At 51.1% G+C, this 12,005-nt stretch overlaps 3 protein-coding genes across 3 annotated transcripts; 1 reads left to right on the plus strand and 2 right to left on the minus strand.

The window, feature by feature from the left end:
• Positions 1-4,312: 4,312 nt before the first annotated feature.
• On the plus strand, positions 4,313-5,627 carry BO79DRAFT_140740 (serine/threonine-protein kinase; the record flags this gene model as incomplete). Its single annotated transcript, XM_025678232.1, has 2 exons — positions 4,313-4,901; positions 4,990-5,627. The coding sequence occupies 2 exons, from the start codon at positions 4,313-4,315 to the stop codon at positions 5,625-5,627; spliced, it is 1,227 nt and encodes a 408-aa protein (XP_025542939.1).
• A 1,416-nt stretch (positions 5,628-7,043) lies between these two features.
• On the minus strand, positions 7,044-9,764 carry BO79DRAFT_235967 (3-oxoacyl-reductase; the record flags this gene model as incomplete). The annotated part of the gene is made up of 6 exons (XM_025684537.1): positions 7,044-7,583; positions 7,667-7,818; positions 7,910-8,100; positions 8,184-8,371; positions 8,680-9,386; positions 9,435-9,764. 6 exons carry the CDS (start codon positions 9,762-9,764, stop codon positions 7,163-7,165), a joined length of 1,989 nt encoding a protein of 662 aa, XP_025542940.1. The 3' UTR covers positions 7,044-7,162.
• Positions 9,765-10,543: 779 nt separating this feature from the next.
• On the minus strand, positions 10,544-11,897 carry BO79DRAFT_207738 (hemolysin III family protein). Its single transcript, XM_025682238.1, has one exon. It carries the CDS (start codon positions 11,825-11,827, stop codon positions 10,862-10,864), a length of 966 nt encoding a protein of 321 aa, XP_025542941.1. The 5' UTR covers positions 11,828-11,897; the 3' UTR covers positions 10,544-10,861.
• Between the last annotated feature and the right edge of the window lie 108 nt (positions 11,898-12,005).

Below are 12,005 nucleotides of genomic sequence, written 5' to 3' on the forward strand. Positions count from 1 at the left end.
GGGGTCGGGTTGATTCAGAAGGCGTCTGCTTGCTGAACTTTACACTTTAGTTTTGGCAATAGTTCGCTCATGTGTTGGATGAATGTCCTCGCTGCTAGCCAACGGGTTGACAATGCTTCAAAAAGACGGTGAGATCTAAACCAGATGTTCTTTCTTTTTGGGTGGAAAGAAAGAAGTTGGTGGCCGGAGAAAAAGCAGAACCTGGCAACTGTCGCACCGTTGTTGTCTGGCAAGGCGATGAGTTAGTAACTAGACTACTACTCCGTACTGACTATGGAGTCAAGTCAAGTCAAGTCAGTCAGGCTGCCCGTCATTCACAACACGCAGCGGGAAGTTGGATGGTGCCCCATCCAGCCATCTCCGTTTGGCTCGACCGTTTCGTATAGAACATCCAATTCGTTTCGTCCTGCAATCCTCCTCCCCTTCGTTGCCCCCCTCCTCGTTTAGTCATACTGTTGTACCCGCTTGTGGTCCATAAGCCTAGAACTCCCATGGTCAGATTAACAATCGTTGACCTCTTTCGCTCAAAACTTTGTCCCAGCATCACTCATCTCCCAGTAACCAACTGTAGGAGAGGAGAGATGTTGCTGGTGGAGTCATGAGCTGGCAGTACAGAGAACAGCCTATACAGCCAACCTATCTACCTAGAAAGTATCTACTCCGTAGAGTCTACTGGCTTTTACCGTCCGAACGCCCGGTGAGATTGCAAGAACCACCGTTGATCGGGGGAGGTGTTTTCAACGTTTCACCACACTGACGATCCAGCGCGTATACCGTTGTGAAGCAAGTTACGGAGTAAATCGATAGTAGATAGATAGCTAACCGTCAGAGATGGAGATGAGCGAGATGGATCGTGCCCTGTCAACCAAAATCATAATCATAATAATAATGATAATAACCGCCCTGGGAAGTTTCAACTAATTTTCCATCTTCCCGCCCTGCATCTCTTGAGTCTGAGAGTTTAGAACTTCAGACACGGACAGTATAGCAAATGTGGGGCAAAGGAACCTCCTCCTCCCCCTTCTCCATCCGGGTCCCTTTCAGCCAGTCATCCATCTTGCCAGCCTCATTCCTACCACACAGCCGCCCAGGCAATGGTAACGACGGGGCATCCGGGCGCTGATACAATCAACCAACGGACCCAGTGGAATATAGGCGGGCGCGTGTGTATGTGTGTGGCCATGAGCTCATTAGTGCGTTCCCCCCCTTCCACCACCACCACCACCACCACAACCTTCCTCCCCAAAAGAGGCTGGACCTACTAGTAATAATGCCGCCCACCTCTCCATGGCAGGCAATCCTTCCAGCACTTCCATCCCAGTTCATCTGACTGAACTCCATTCTTCAAACCAATCATACCCACGGGGAGGCGGATTTATCTTCCCTGGGCGTTACCGCATTCAGCCAATGACGAGGGGATGTGCTCGGGCCAGCCTGGAACAGCATTGGCATTGAAAAGGTGTGAGTGGAGCCAATCTGCACCCGAATGACCTGTCACAACTCGCCCTCCTACACTCACACCGCCTCCTGGAACAAACATTACCTAGCATTGTGTGCTGGAGGCAGCAAATCACCGCCCTTCAGTTGCGGTCTGTTCTGCGTTGCCTTCTCAGGTTTCCATTCCAACTTTCTCTCTCATCGTCGATCTTTGGGGATAGAACCTTTTCTTTTTTTCCTTTTTTTGCTTTTTGCCTGGTCGGGGACCGGACACTAAACCCGTACAGCCACGACGGCGGCGGCATTGGCCGTCTGCTCATCGGGTCTGGGCGGAGCTCTTCCCATTCATTGAGTCTCACTCCATTTGAGGATTATTGTTTCTTATTATTATTATGTAGACTGTACTGTAGGGATGGATGGATGGATGGGTGGATAGATTTCAGGCCACTACTACTATACTACACCCTCTGTATACTGTAGGATCAGGTCCAGGCATCCAAGCTTAGAGCCTTGTGACCCTCCTAACTAACTAAACTGAAAGGGGGTGTGCGGTGCTGCCAGAGTTTCGGTTTCCCTCCACGCACTCGTGCCCATTTGGCCCTCCTTTCCCTTTCCACCCACCCCCCTCCATAGCACAGTATCTAGTCAACAGATCCACCCGACTAGTAAGGGGAGGTGTCTCTTTTTTCGCCTTGCCAGATCGTGGACAATCCCCCCCCCCTTAGCCAGAGATAGTCTGTCAACTCAGTCAGTCAAAAGTGTGTGCCAGTGTGGAGAGAATCCAGCAATCGCGTGGTATCTAATTTACTACTTTGGTTATGGCAAGAAACAAAGCTGGTTAGTCAGGACCCAGTGGATACTAATGATGTCGATTCATGGATCCTCCCAGGCCTCCTCTCCTCAGCTTACGCCGCGGGTGCGTGTTAGTTATTCTTGGTTTCGTTTCTCGCCGCCTGGATCTCGCGGTCGCGGCCTTGTCGGTCAGTGTCTCTAGTGGGGGAAGAGGGAAAGGCAGTTTGGTTTGGTTCCGTCTTTGCTCATCCACACGCACTTACATACACCTTTCCTATTTGTAGCTGGACCCTAAACTAGTCTAAGCATCATACATGTTAGCTTGGGTTGGTTGGGTGGAGTTTGGCCAACTCCACCCAGCTGGACGCATGCCCCCGACCAATCCGGTGGCGAGGTTTGGGTTTCTGGTCTGCAGGCTGAAGATGTAACGGGGGAGTTACATAGTGAGTTTTAGGGGGCATGGATGGATGGATGGTGTAGGAGAGAGAAGGGGGGGGTCGGTCGGTCGGTCGGTCACCTGGGGGTAATGAGTTCTGAATGGTCGGCCAGCTTTTTCGAGATGATGATTCGTGGGCTGCAGCCTCTGAGGTAATGGAGACTTTCAGTAAGTTCCAGTTCAGTTCTTGCTCATGGAGATGAGAATGGAGTGAGTGGCTCTGGCCACGAGTGGTCCCAGGCTTAGTGGCAGTTGGAGAGGAAGGATTATTATTCGTGTTATGGGATGGGTGATGATGCTGCTGATGATGATGATGATTAGGTGTTACTATTATGAGATTTATTAGGGAGGATAATTATTATTTCATCGAATTTAATTATTAGGTGTTATTATTTTCTGATTTTCTGTTAAGGGAATAATAATATTATTATTATTTTACTTTTGACTTATTTTAATTTCTTCTGGTGGTGGTGTTGTTTTTTTTTTCTGGGTCCCTGGGGATTTTCTGGGTCCCTATTTTTCGCCATTTCCTGCTGAGAATGGATGGATCTGGCTGGCTCCCTCATTCTGACTCTCTGGACTGAGAGTCTCTTTCTCTCTTATCGCCGCCCCGTCCATCATCGCCATATTAATCTTATTTTTACTTATTTTTACCTGGCCTTCCGCGCTCCGTCTTAATCTCTATACTTCCACCTCTTCTTCCTCTCCTGTCTCTTCCTATTCCGTCCTCGTCCTCTCTGGCGTGTTTAATCGTTTTTCCTCTTTCCGACAAGTTCCCGTCAAGTCATTGATCTTCGTCTTGCATTTTGTTGCTTTTCTTCTTTCTTCGGCTTCTCTTCCTCTTCTTCGTGATATAGTTTCTGGGACTTGTTTTGCATATATATCATTTGCCCCCCCTTATCCTTCACTGCACGTCCCCCTTTTATACCCTCCACCCCCCTTCCCTTCCCTTTCCCTCTCCCCCCCCTCGGCCATATTAACTATCCGCTGGCCCCCATCTGACTGCTTCCCTGGAACTGCATCCATCCCTGGCTGTGCAACTTCCCTGGACTACTTGCCCCCCTCTCCCCCAATAAGCCAAAAATAATACCACCACCAACTGCCACTGCCACTCCCGCTACTACTCATCTTCAACCACCACAACTACTACTACAACCACCATCCTACCCACGGCCTTCCGTTGGACATTCCCTAGGATTTGATTGCTTATCCAAGTTGATCAACTGCATTCCTTCAATGGCTCCTTGAACAAGTGAAAAAAAAAAAATTATCTATTAAGGAAAGACTGGCGACTCTCCTTTGGTGCTCTTCTCTCTCACTCCCGGCTATCCCGTACTTTGCTCACTGGTTTGGATGACTACCTGAAACCCGCCACCGGATTTTGGACCCCCAGGATTTATATCAACAAACCACCCCTTACAGCCGTTGAGACAAGAAACTACCATTTACCTCCCCCTCCTTCCCTCTCCTTTCCCCCTCCCTTTGAATACTATACTCTTCTTCAGGGAAAGACTCAAGTGCCGGTGCGTGCTTCGAGTCTTACTTGCCTGTCACCAATCCACCAAAGCAAGAAAAAGCCCATCCCAAAACCTACCTTCCCTCATGCTCATGCTACCCCCTTCTCCCCTGTACGGCATGTATCCCCCCATGCCCCCCACTCCGCCTCCTTCTCCGCCCATTTCCCGTTGCTATGCTCCGGAAGACCGTCTAGGATTTCTCTTGGCCAACCGTCTGGAACTCACCAGCATCCTGGGCGTCGGTGCCTATGGAGTGGTGTACACGGCCGTCGACATTCATACCAATGTTCTGTATGCTGTCAAGGCCCTCAACAAGACCGGGCTGGATCCCCGGCAGCTCAAGTTCCAGCAGCGGGAAATCAAGCTCCACCATCTGGCCAGCCAACATCCCAATGTGGTTTCCCTGGTTCGCATTATGGATTCCGTCGATTGCACCTATGTGGTGATTGAGTTCTGTCCCGAGGGCGATCTCTTCTCCAGTATTACTGAAAAGGGCAACTTCGTGGGCAATGACCCCTTGGTCAAGCGTGTCTTCCTTCAAATCCTGGAAGCCGTCCAGTTCTGCCACTCCCTGGGAATCTACCATCGGGACCTCAAGCCGGAAAACATCTTGGTAACGGACCAGGGCTTGACGGTCAAGCTTGCTGACTTTGGCCTGGCTACTACGGACTACCTGACGTCGGATTTTGGTTGCGGATCCACTTTCTACATGTCACCAGGTGCGTGAATGCCCTTCCCTTCCCTTCCCTTCCCCCCCCAACCCGAAACATTCCGATGAAACATTCACTGACGAAGATGATACCAAAGAATGCCAGCAACCAAACCCCCGTCCCATGTCGTGCTATGAGTCGGCACCCAATGATGTGTGGAGTCTAGGTGTTATCCTTGTCAACTTGACCTGCGGTCGCAACCCCTGGAAACGTGCCTCGATCGAGGACTCCACGTTCCGAGCTTATCTCAAGGATCCTTACTTCCTGAAATCCATCCTGCCACTGTCGGATGAGATGATCTGCATCCTGAACCGCATCTTTGAGTGCGACCCCTCCAAGAGGATTACCATCCCGGAGCTTCGCCAGTTGATCCTGGAGTGCCCGCGCTTTACCATGAACCCCATCGCCCCCTGGTCTGCCAGCGGACCGGTGCCGGTTGACTACGTCAACGGTCCGGTTCCGGTGTCCGTTCCCGTGGACGCCTTCAACACCCAAACCTCCTCTGTCTCCTCTGGGTCATCGCAGTACTCCGACTTTTCGGAGTCTGCCGTCTCGGATGCTTCATCCTTCACGGAAGGCTACCCCGACCTTGACAGTGTCTCGTCGATGTCTTCCGTGGGCCTGGAGCCGGGACTGGAATGCAAAGATGACTTTATGGACCCTGCCTCTTGCGGTGATATCCCGGAGCCGCATCTTGCCCATGCCCCCTTTACCATTCCAATTCCCGTTTGCTAAACTGGACCTCACCGTCCACCCTACAAGGGAAAGCAAGAAAAGAAATAAAAATAAAAAACGAAAAAAGGCCCACTTAACGCAGGTTTACGATTTACGGCAATTCTTTCGATATTACATCCCACTGGATTTGGATCTTTACTACACCTATCCCTGGATCATCTCCGCCTTGCATTATTCCAGCGACATTGTATTATTTCCGCCGGAGGGAATCCGAGGAGATCGATTTCCTTTCTGGACATACGCCTTTTCTATTTCCCACTCTTTACACCGTTGGCTTCCATTCCTTGGAGTTTGGATATTATACCCGGATTGACATCCACTGGAGCTCAGCCGTCGGGCATAAATTGCCCTTTTGAGGAAGCGGAGTTCTGTCAGCTCGCCCTGCGAGTCCGTTGGAAGGCAGAAACCGTGGCTATGTTATTATTAATTTGTCACCACATTGGGAGGATCTCTTGCGTTTCTGGTGATATACTTGTGTTTGGTGTTACTGGGTGGTGTTGCTGGCGTTTCCACCATCGGCCATTGTCATGGAAAGAAGAAAAGAAAAATACCCCGGAGCAGAGATGAAGCATTTGCATTTTGATTGTCGAATTTTTCCGCTAGGAGTTGGATGGCACACTTGGTCGCTCTTTTGGGATGATACCTTGAGTCGTTGAGGACTACTCTTCTTCTTCGTTTTCCTACTACTCTACTACTACTACTTCATTTTACATAATCTGTCGATAAATAGTTTTGATTTCGGACTGTCTCCCTATTAGGGGGAAGCCGCCAGGCTGATATTCAGTCTGGTTGGCTGGCTGTGGTGAGAGGCTGGAATGTGTTTTCGGTGCAACAGCGTGAACCAGGGTGGAACATCCTTGGATACGATATCTGCAATAGACGAGGACTAGACGATGCTTTTTCTCTATCTATCTCCCCTTCTGCTGGTACACTGACTTGGGCCTGATGACACGCTCTTCCAGTGAGACCCACGACGTGAAGCTGTGGTCCACTGGCGAGTCGCCGTCTGTTCCCTGCTATGCTGTAGCAGTTTAGCACAACCAGTCAATGCTGCTGATGCAACCATCAGCCGGCGCCTACGAGGAAAAAATGACTCTGGAGTCTGGTCTGGACCCTCTCGTCTACCCCTGAAGAGAGGGGCCAGCTGTCCGACGGGGAGGCAGCCACCAGGCGGGTGAGCAGGCCTGTCTCAACCAGTCATTGTCTATATGCAGTATCCTATGGTTTTTTTTTGAGTGTGACCTGGCTGGGCCTGGTCGGATTCTCTCGCAGCCTTACATTTTGGACCAGTGATGATTTACGACCAAACGAAAAGAAATCAATTGGCTTTGTACTATATGATACCATGTATGATAGATACCATCTACCAAACCACAACTGAACTATATGAATGCGACTTCTGATATCGCATTACACCACACACATACTTCCACACATCCAAAAACCATCCACTCATTTATAGACCAATCAATCAATAGATCCATAAATCAATATACCAATAAACGAATGAAATGGAATAGAATAGAAAAGAAAAATCACATATTCCTCCCCCCGGTAACCCTAATCGTCTCCCCACTCACATACGAAAACAACGGACTCGCCACCCCCAACACCGCCCTCGCCGCCTCCTCCGGACTAGCTGGCCGTCCCAGCGGAATATCAGGATAATCACTACCTCCCTTCTTCTTCTTCTTCTTCTCCTCATCAGAACTACTACTAATAGTAGTTCCGGTACGTCTACTATCCAACTGCTTCCCCGGAATCCCCAACGCGACCTTCGTTCCATCCGCCATGGCAATAAACGCCCCCTCCTCCTTCGCCGCAGTCAACCGGGTCTTCACGAACCCAAATGCAATGGTATTCGCGCGGACTCCGAACGCAGGTCCCCATTCTTTCGCGATCGTCTTCGTCAGCCCCGTTATGCCTGCTTTGGCGACGGCGTAGTTGGCTTGGCCGCTACCGTATTAAACAGTGTTAGTTAGATTGCGTGCAGAAGAGAAAGGAATGGGTTAGATGGGGGAAAATGGGTAGTAACGTACGCATTCCCATGCACCCCACTCGTACTACTAATATTAATCACCACGCGCGATTCCCCATCCTTCACACGGAAGTATTTTGCTGCTGCGCGGACGAGTTTGAATGGTGCTGTGGCGTGGATGTTGAGCATGGTTGTGAATTGGGTGTCGGTCATCTGTATATATCCCATTAGTATTTCAAATTAGTATTTGTCTTCACATCTTATAGTATATAGCTTTAAGGTAAGGGAGGGATAAAGGTATTACCTTATGTATAACCCCGTCCCAGGTAAAACCCGCATTATTCACAATAATGTGTATCTTCCCGTCCCCAAAGTCCGCGGCCTTGGTGACGAGGTCTTCGATGTAGGTGTCGTTGAGGATGTCCCCAGGGACAGCTAATGCCTTAGTTTCACCAAGGGATGCGTTGATGGAGGTTGCGACGGCGGAGGCTTTTTCTATTTCATTCCATTAGCATATCCCTATTTCACTTTTCTTTTTAGGCCAATGGCAAATTCTGCAACAGGTATAGAGGGCATACCTCCATCTATATCAGCTATAATCACCTTCGCTCCCTCGTTGGCGAACAACCGGGCGGTTTCGGCCCCGATGCCTTGGCCGGCGCCGGTGATGATGGCCACTTGGTTGGCTAGTAGGCCGTGGGGGTAGTTGAGGTGCGAGGTTATTTGGGTGAGGCGGTTCATTTTGTTTATTTCTAGTTGGGCTGAGCTGCGCTTGGGTGGGTGTGGTGTAGTTGAGTGGAAGTAGGTAGTTGGAGGTGCGGTGGGGATGGATATAAGAGGATCTACAAATGCGGAGTTGGATATGCCGAGGCTCAGTTTGTCTGCCGATTACCGCTCGGTTGGTTCCTGGACTACGTACTTACTACTTACTATGTTTAGAAGGGAATACAATCACCCTACGAATGATCGCATACTACATAACGGTGTATAAAGTCATTGAAGGATTCAAGCTTAATCTACGTGCACAGATTATCCGACATCGCTCGTAAAATCGCCTCCACCATCGTCTCATACCCCCCCAGCATCTGCTGGAACCATTCCACCTCCAGTCCGTCCGTCCCATTAAGCTCTCGGAGCTCGGGACTCAGATGTCGGCTCATTTCGACTGCGTCCTTGAGCAGCCCCAGTACCTCTCGGCACTGCAGGGCTCGACCTCGGATGAGGTACCGGCGGATCCGGCGCGTCTCATCCGGGCCCATCTCGTACTCACCGTAGGGAAGGATCATGTTGTGGTCGCCAGGAGGCGCGGGTGAGAGCTCATACGAGGTCCAATACTCGAAGAGCTGGAGTGTAGTATCCAGTATGGATACTGAATACAGTAGGTTTGTGTGGTCTTTGTGACAATTGGGGCATCGGAGAAAGTTCCGACACGCGGTCAATGCGATGTTGATGCCCTGTAGGATCTGGTCCAGTCGTAGACGCAAGCTCTCTGCCAGCATGGTCCGGATCTGGTTTACGTTGTATAAGAGTGCGTTGGTGCATTCACAGGGCTGTAGTGGGTTGGGGATGTGGACGGCGAGCGGACAGCCGGTGAAGCCTCGGGAGATGAACTCCTTCGGGAGGAATGGCGGCGACATGGAGGGATTGAACATTGGGGCCAGCGTCTCCCCTATTGATGGATACTCCATGGTCTGGTCGGTCAGCAACGTCGTGTCAGCCAAATTGGCCCCGTGGCTATCGGGGCTTCTGGACTGACTGGCTGGGCTGGTGCTTTGTGTACTCTATAACCGTTAGAGTGTTGTTTATTAACGAGCACAATATGAACGAACCGTTGCGTCGACACCATTGTCGTCATAGCTGATACGAGGCGGTCGTCCTTTGGCTACTGATTCTGCCCATCCGTTGGCAGGTATTGTAGGCTTCTTCTCGTCTTGCAACTGCCCAAGTTTCCGCAGCGTGGCACGGTTCTTGCTCCCTTTTGGCTTCCCAGAACGATTGGCGACGCGGTATCGACAGGGCAACCCATGACGCATACAGCGAATGCAGGTGTCTTTCCCAGATAGGTTACATTTCACCTTTGACTGTCGGCAATTCTCACAGGCAGCCCGAAGCTTCGGCGGGTCCCCGTTGCTGACGGGGGTTTCGGATTCGGCCAGCATTTATATTTTGGGTGCACAATGTAAAGCAGGGTCGTCGTGATATCAGAGGATAACGAGGTGAGGTCGACCAAAAGGGGAGCCTGAAGCAAATGGGTGTGGCGATATTACTGGGAATACCAAGGAAAATAGAAAGATCAAACCACTCTTCATCAGCACATCAACCAGCGCAATCTTATATATACCAGCCGCCCTGGCATGCAGGGCTCGTATCGGGATTCATGAACCGACGGCAAGCGCAGATGAAGTCAGCCGTTGTGAAACCCTAAGATTTCATCTGATCCACCTCGCATGGGAGCCGTGTCCAGTCCTCCAACTGGCAGATTCTTCAGCAATAGTCCAACTGACCTCCATCTTACTTGTCAGAAATGGCAAATGCCAGATTGCTTGGCTACCGGCCCAACTGCCTCTGATAGGGGCTGCCTACATCAGCCAGTACCGCGGGGGACGGTCCTCCAACGTAAGAAGCCTGGAAGAATAAGCTCAGGTGCAACATCGTCGTCAATTCAGTGGGGGCCACTAGGCCGAATAACTCTAATGTGCTCGAAGGAGCCACGACGATGCAAGACTATTGTGTCTGACGTAGCATCCAATGAGGAACCGCAGCATGCCGTCTAGGGTGATTCTATCGGTATGCAGGCCAGCACACCATGTGAGCTGTAAATCGATGCGGGAACGCATCCCTATTCGCCTGCCCGGTTTGAAATGCCCAGGCAAGCGGTGAACGTTCATGCTGTCGCAAGACCCAAGGTCTATTCTTATGATTGTATCCTGGACTTCCCCCTCGTTTGCGTATTTTTTGTTCCTCTTTCCCTTTTCTTATTGCCTTCTTGGGGGAAAGAAGGTTTCTGCAATGCTTCTCTCATCTCTGGCTTTGCCATGTTGCAATGGTCAGCATGTGAAATTCAAGGTTAGACATGTCTCGTATCAGCCGTGAAGACGTCAGCATCATCATCATGTCATCTCTATTACTTCTGGAGGCGATTAAGTTATGGCTACAGGTGGTGATGTTTAGGGGGCGCCGCGCGCCCCCCCTCCCCCCTTCTTCCCCCTCCACAGGACGTCCTGCCTGTGCGATGTCCCAAGGTTCAGCGGGCGAATCACTGCGCGGCCCCAAGACAACTGTCTGCAATGCCGCTGTGTCTGTAATCAAATGCCTTTAGCAACCCGGTCAGATGAGCAATGGCGGCGCAGACCACCAGCACATGAAAGATCTGGTGGGAGCTGCCCCAGAGATCGAAGTGGCCTGGTCGCAAGCGCTCCGGCACCCGGGCCGCATAGATGGTTGCTCCCAAAATGTACAGAAAACCTTGGAGAAGTAGCCAACCGAGCCCGATTTGGCGTGTCATCTGCTCCAGACCGTACAAGCGTAAGCCGTGGATCACGGGGAACACCGCTGACAGACCCATGCCGACAAACATGGCCGCACGGAATGGCCGCCACCGAGGCGTCCGGAAATGAGGGAAGATCGAAACAAGGATGCAGCCAAGACCGAGGGCGCAGATCATCGTCCAATACAACCGTTGCAGATCAGGCATACAGTAGAATCCAAAGTACACGCTAGGCACGAAGCTGCCCACGATAAGCCCTACGATACCAACATAGTCAAACGTGTTTCCGATGCGGGCCACGAGGGGGGAATGGTTCGAAATGGTATGATATGTTGCAGACATGCCCAAACAGAAGGCCGCACCCGCGAAGAAGCATCCAAAAGCAATCAGATCCGCCTGGGTGGCATTTTCATATCGCGGAGCTAGTGCCCGATAGAGAAGCCCAGCCGCTGGAACGGCCAGTAGGGACGGCAGCAGATGCGTGTAGATGTTGACCGTTTCATTGTGAAGGTAGGTCAAGGACTGCAAGGAGACCAGAAGAGAGAATGAAGCCGGCCGATAGCCCGTGTGGATGTGCTGGTTGTCGCGCTGCCAATGGGGCAGATCATCCCAGTGAAGAAGCTTTCTGATGACTTGGGAAGGCTGTTCTAACACCGCAGCTGCCACCACAGCAGGCTGGCTGGTACCCAGATCCTTCTCATGGGCTTGAGTGGGGCGACGCTGGCGAGTGGACATATTCCTCACATGCAGGATGCAGACAGAATGACAGATCCCAGATCTCCGGTGAGCAGATGGCTAGCGGTTGCTCCGTAATCGGGGGTGGTCCTCGGGGGGAGTATACGCGTGAGAATGAGGTAAGATGACCGTCTAGTAAGAGCAAAAAAAGAAATATGTACACGGAAAAGCAGATTAA

Source organism: Aspergillus costaricaensis (assembly GCF_003184835.1).
Source record: "Aspergillus costaricaensis CBS 115574 unplaced genomic scaffold BO79scaffold_6, whole genome shotgun sequence".
NCBI lineage: Eukaryota > Fungi > Ascomycota > Eurotiomycetes > Eurotiales > Aspergillaceae > Aspergillus > Aspergillus costaricensis.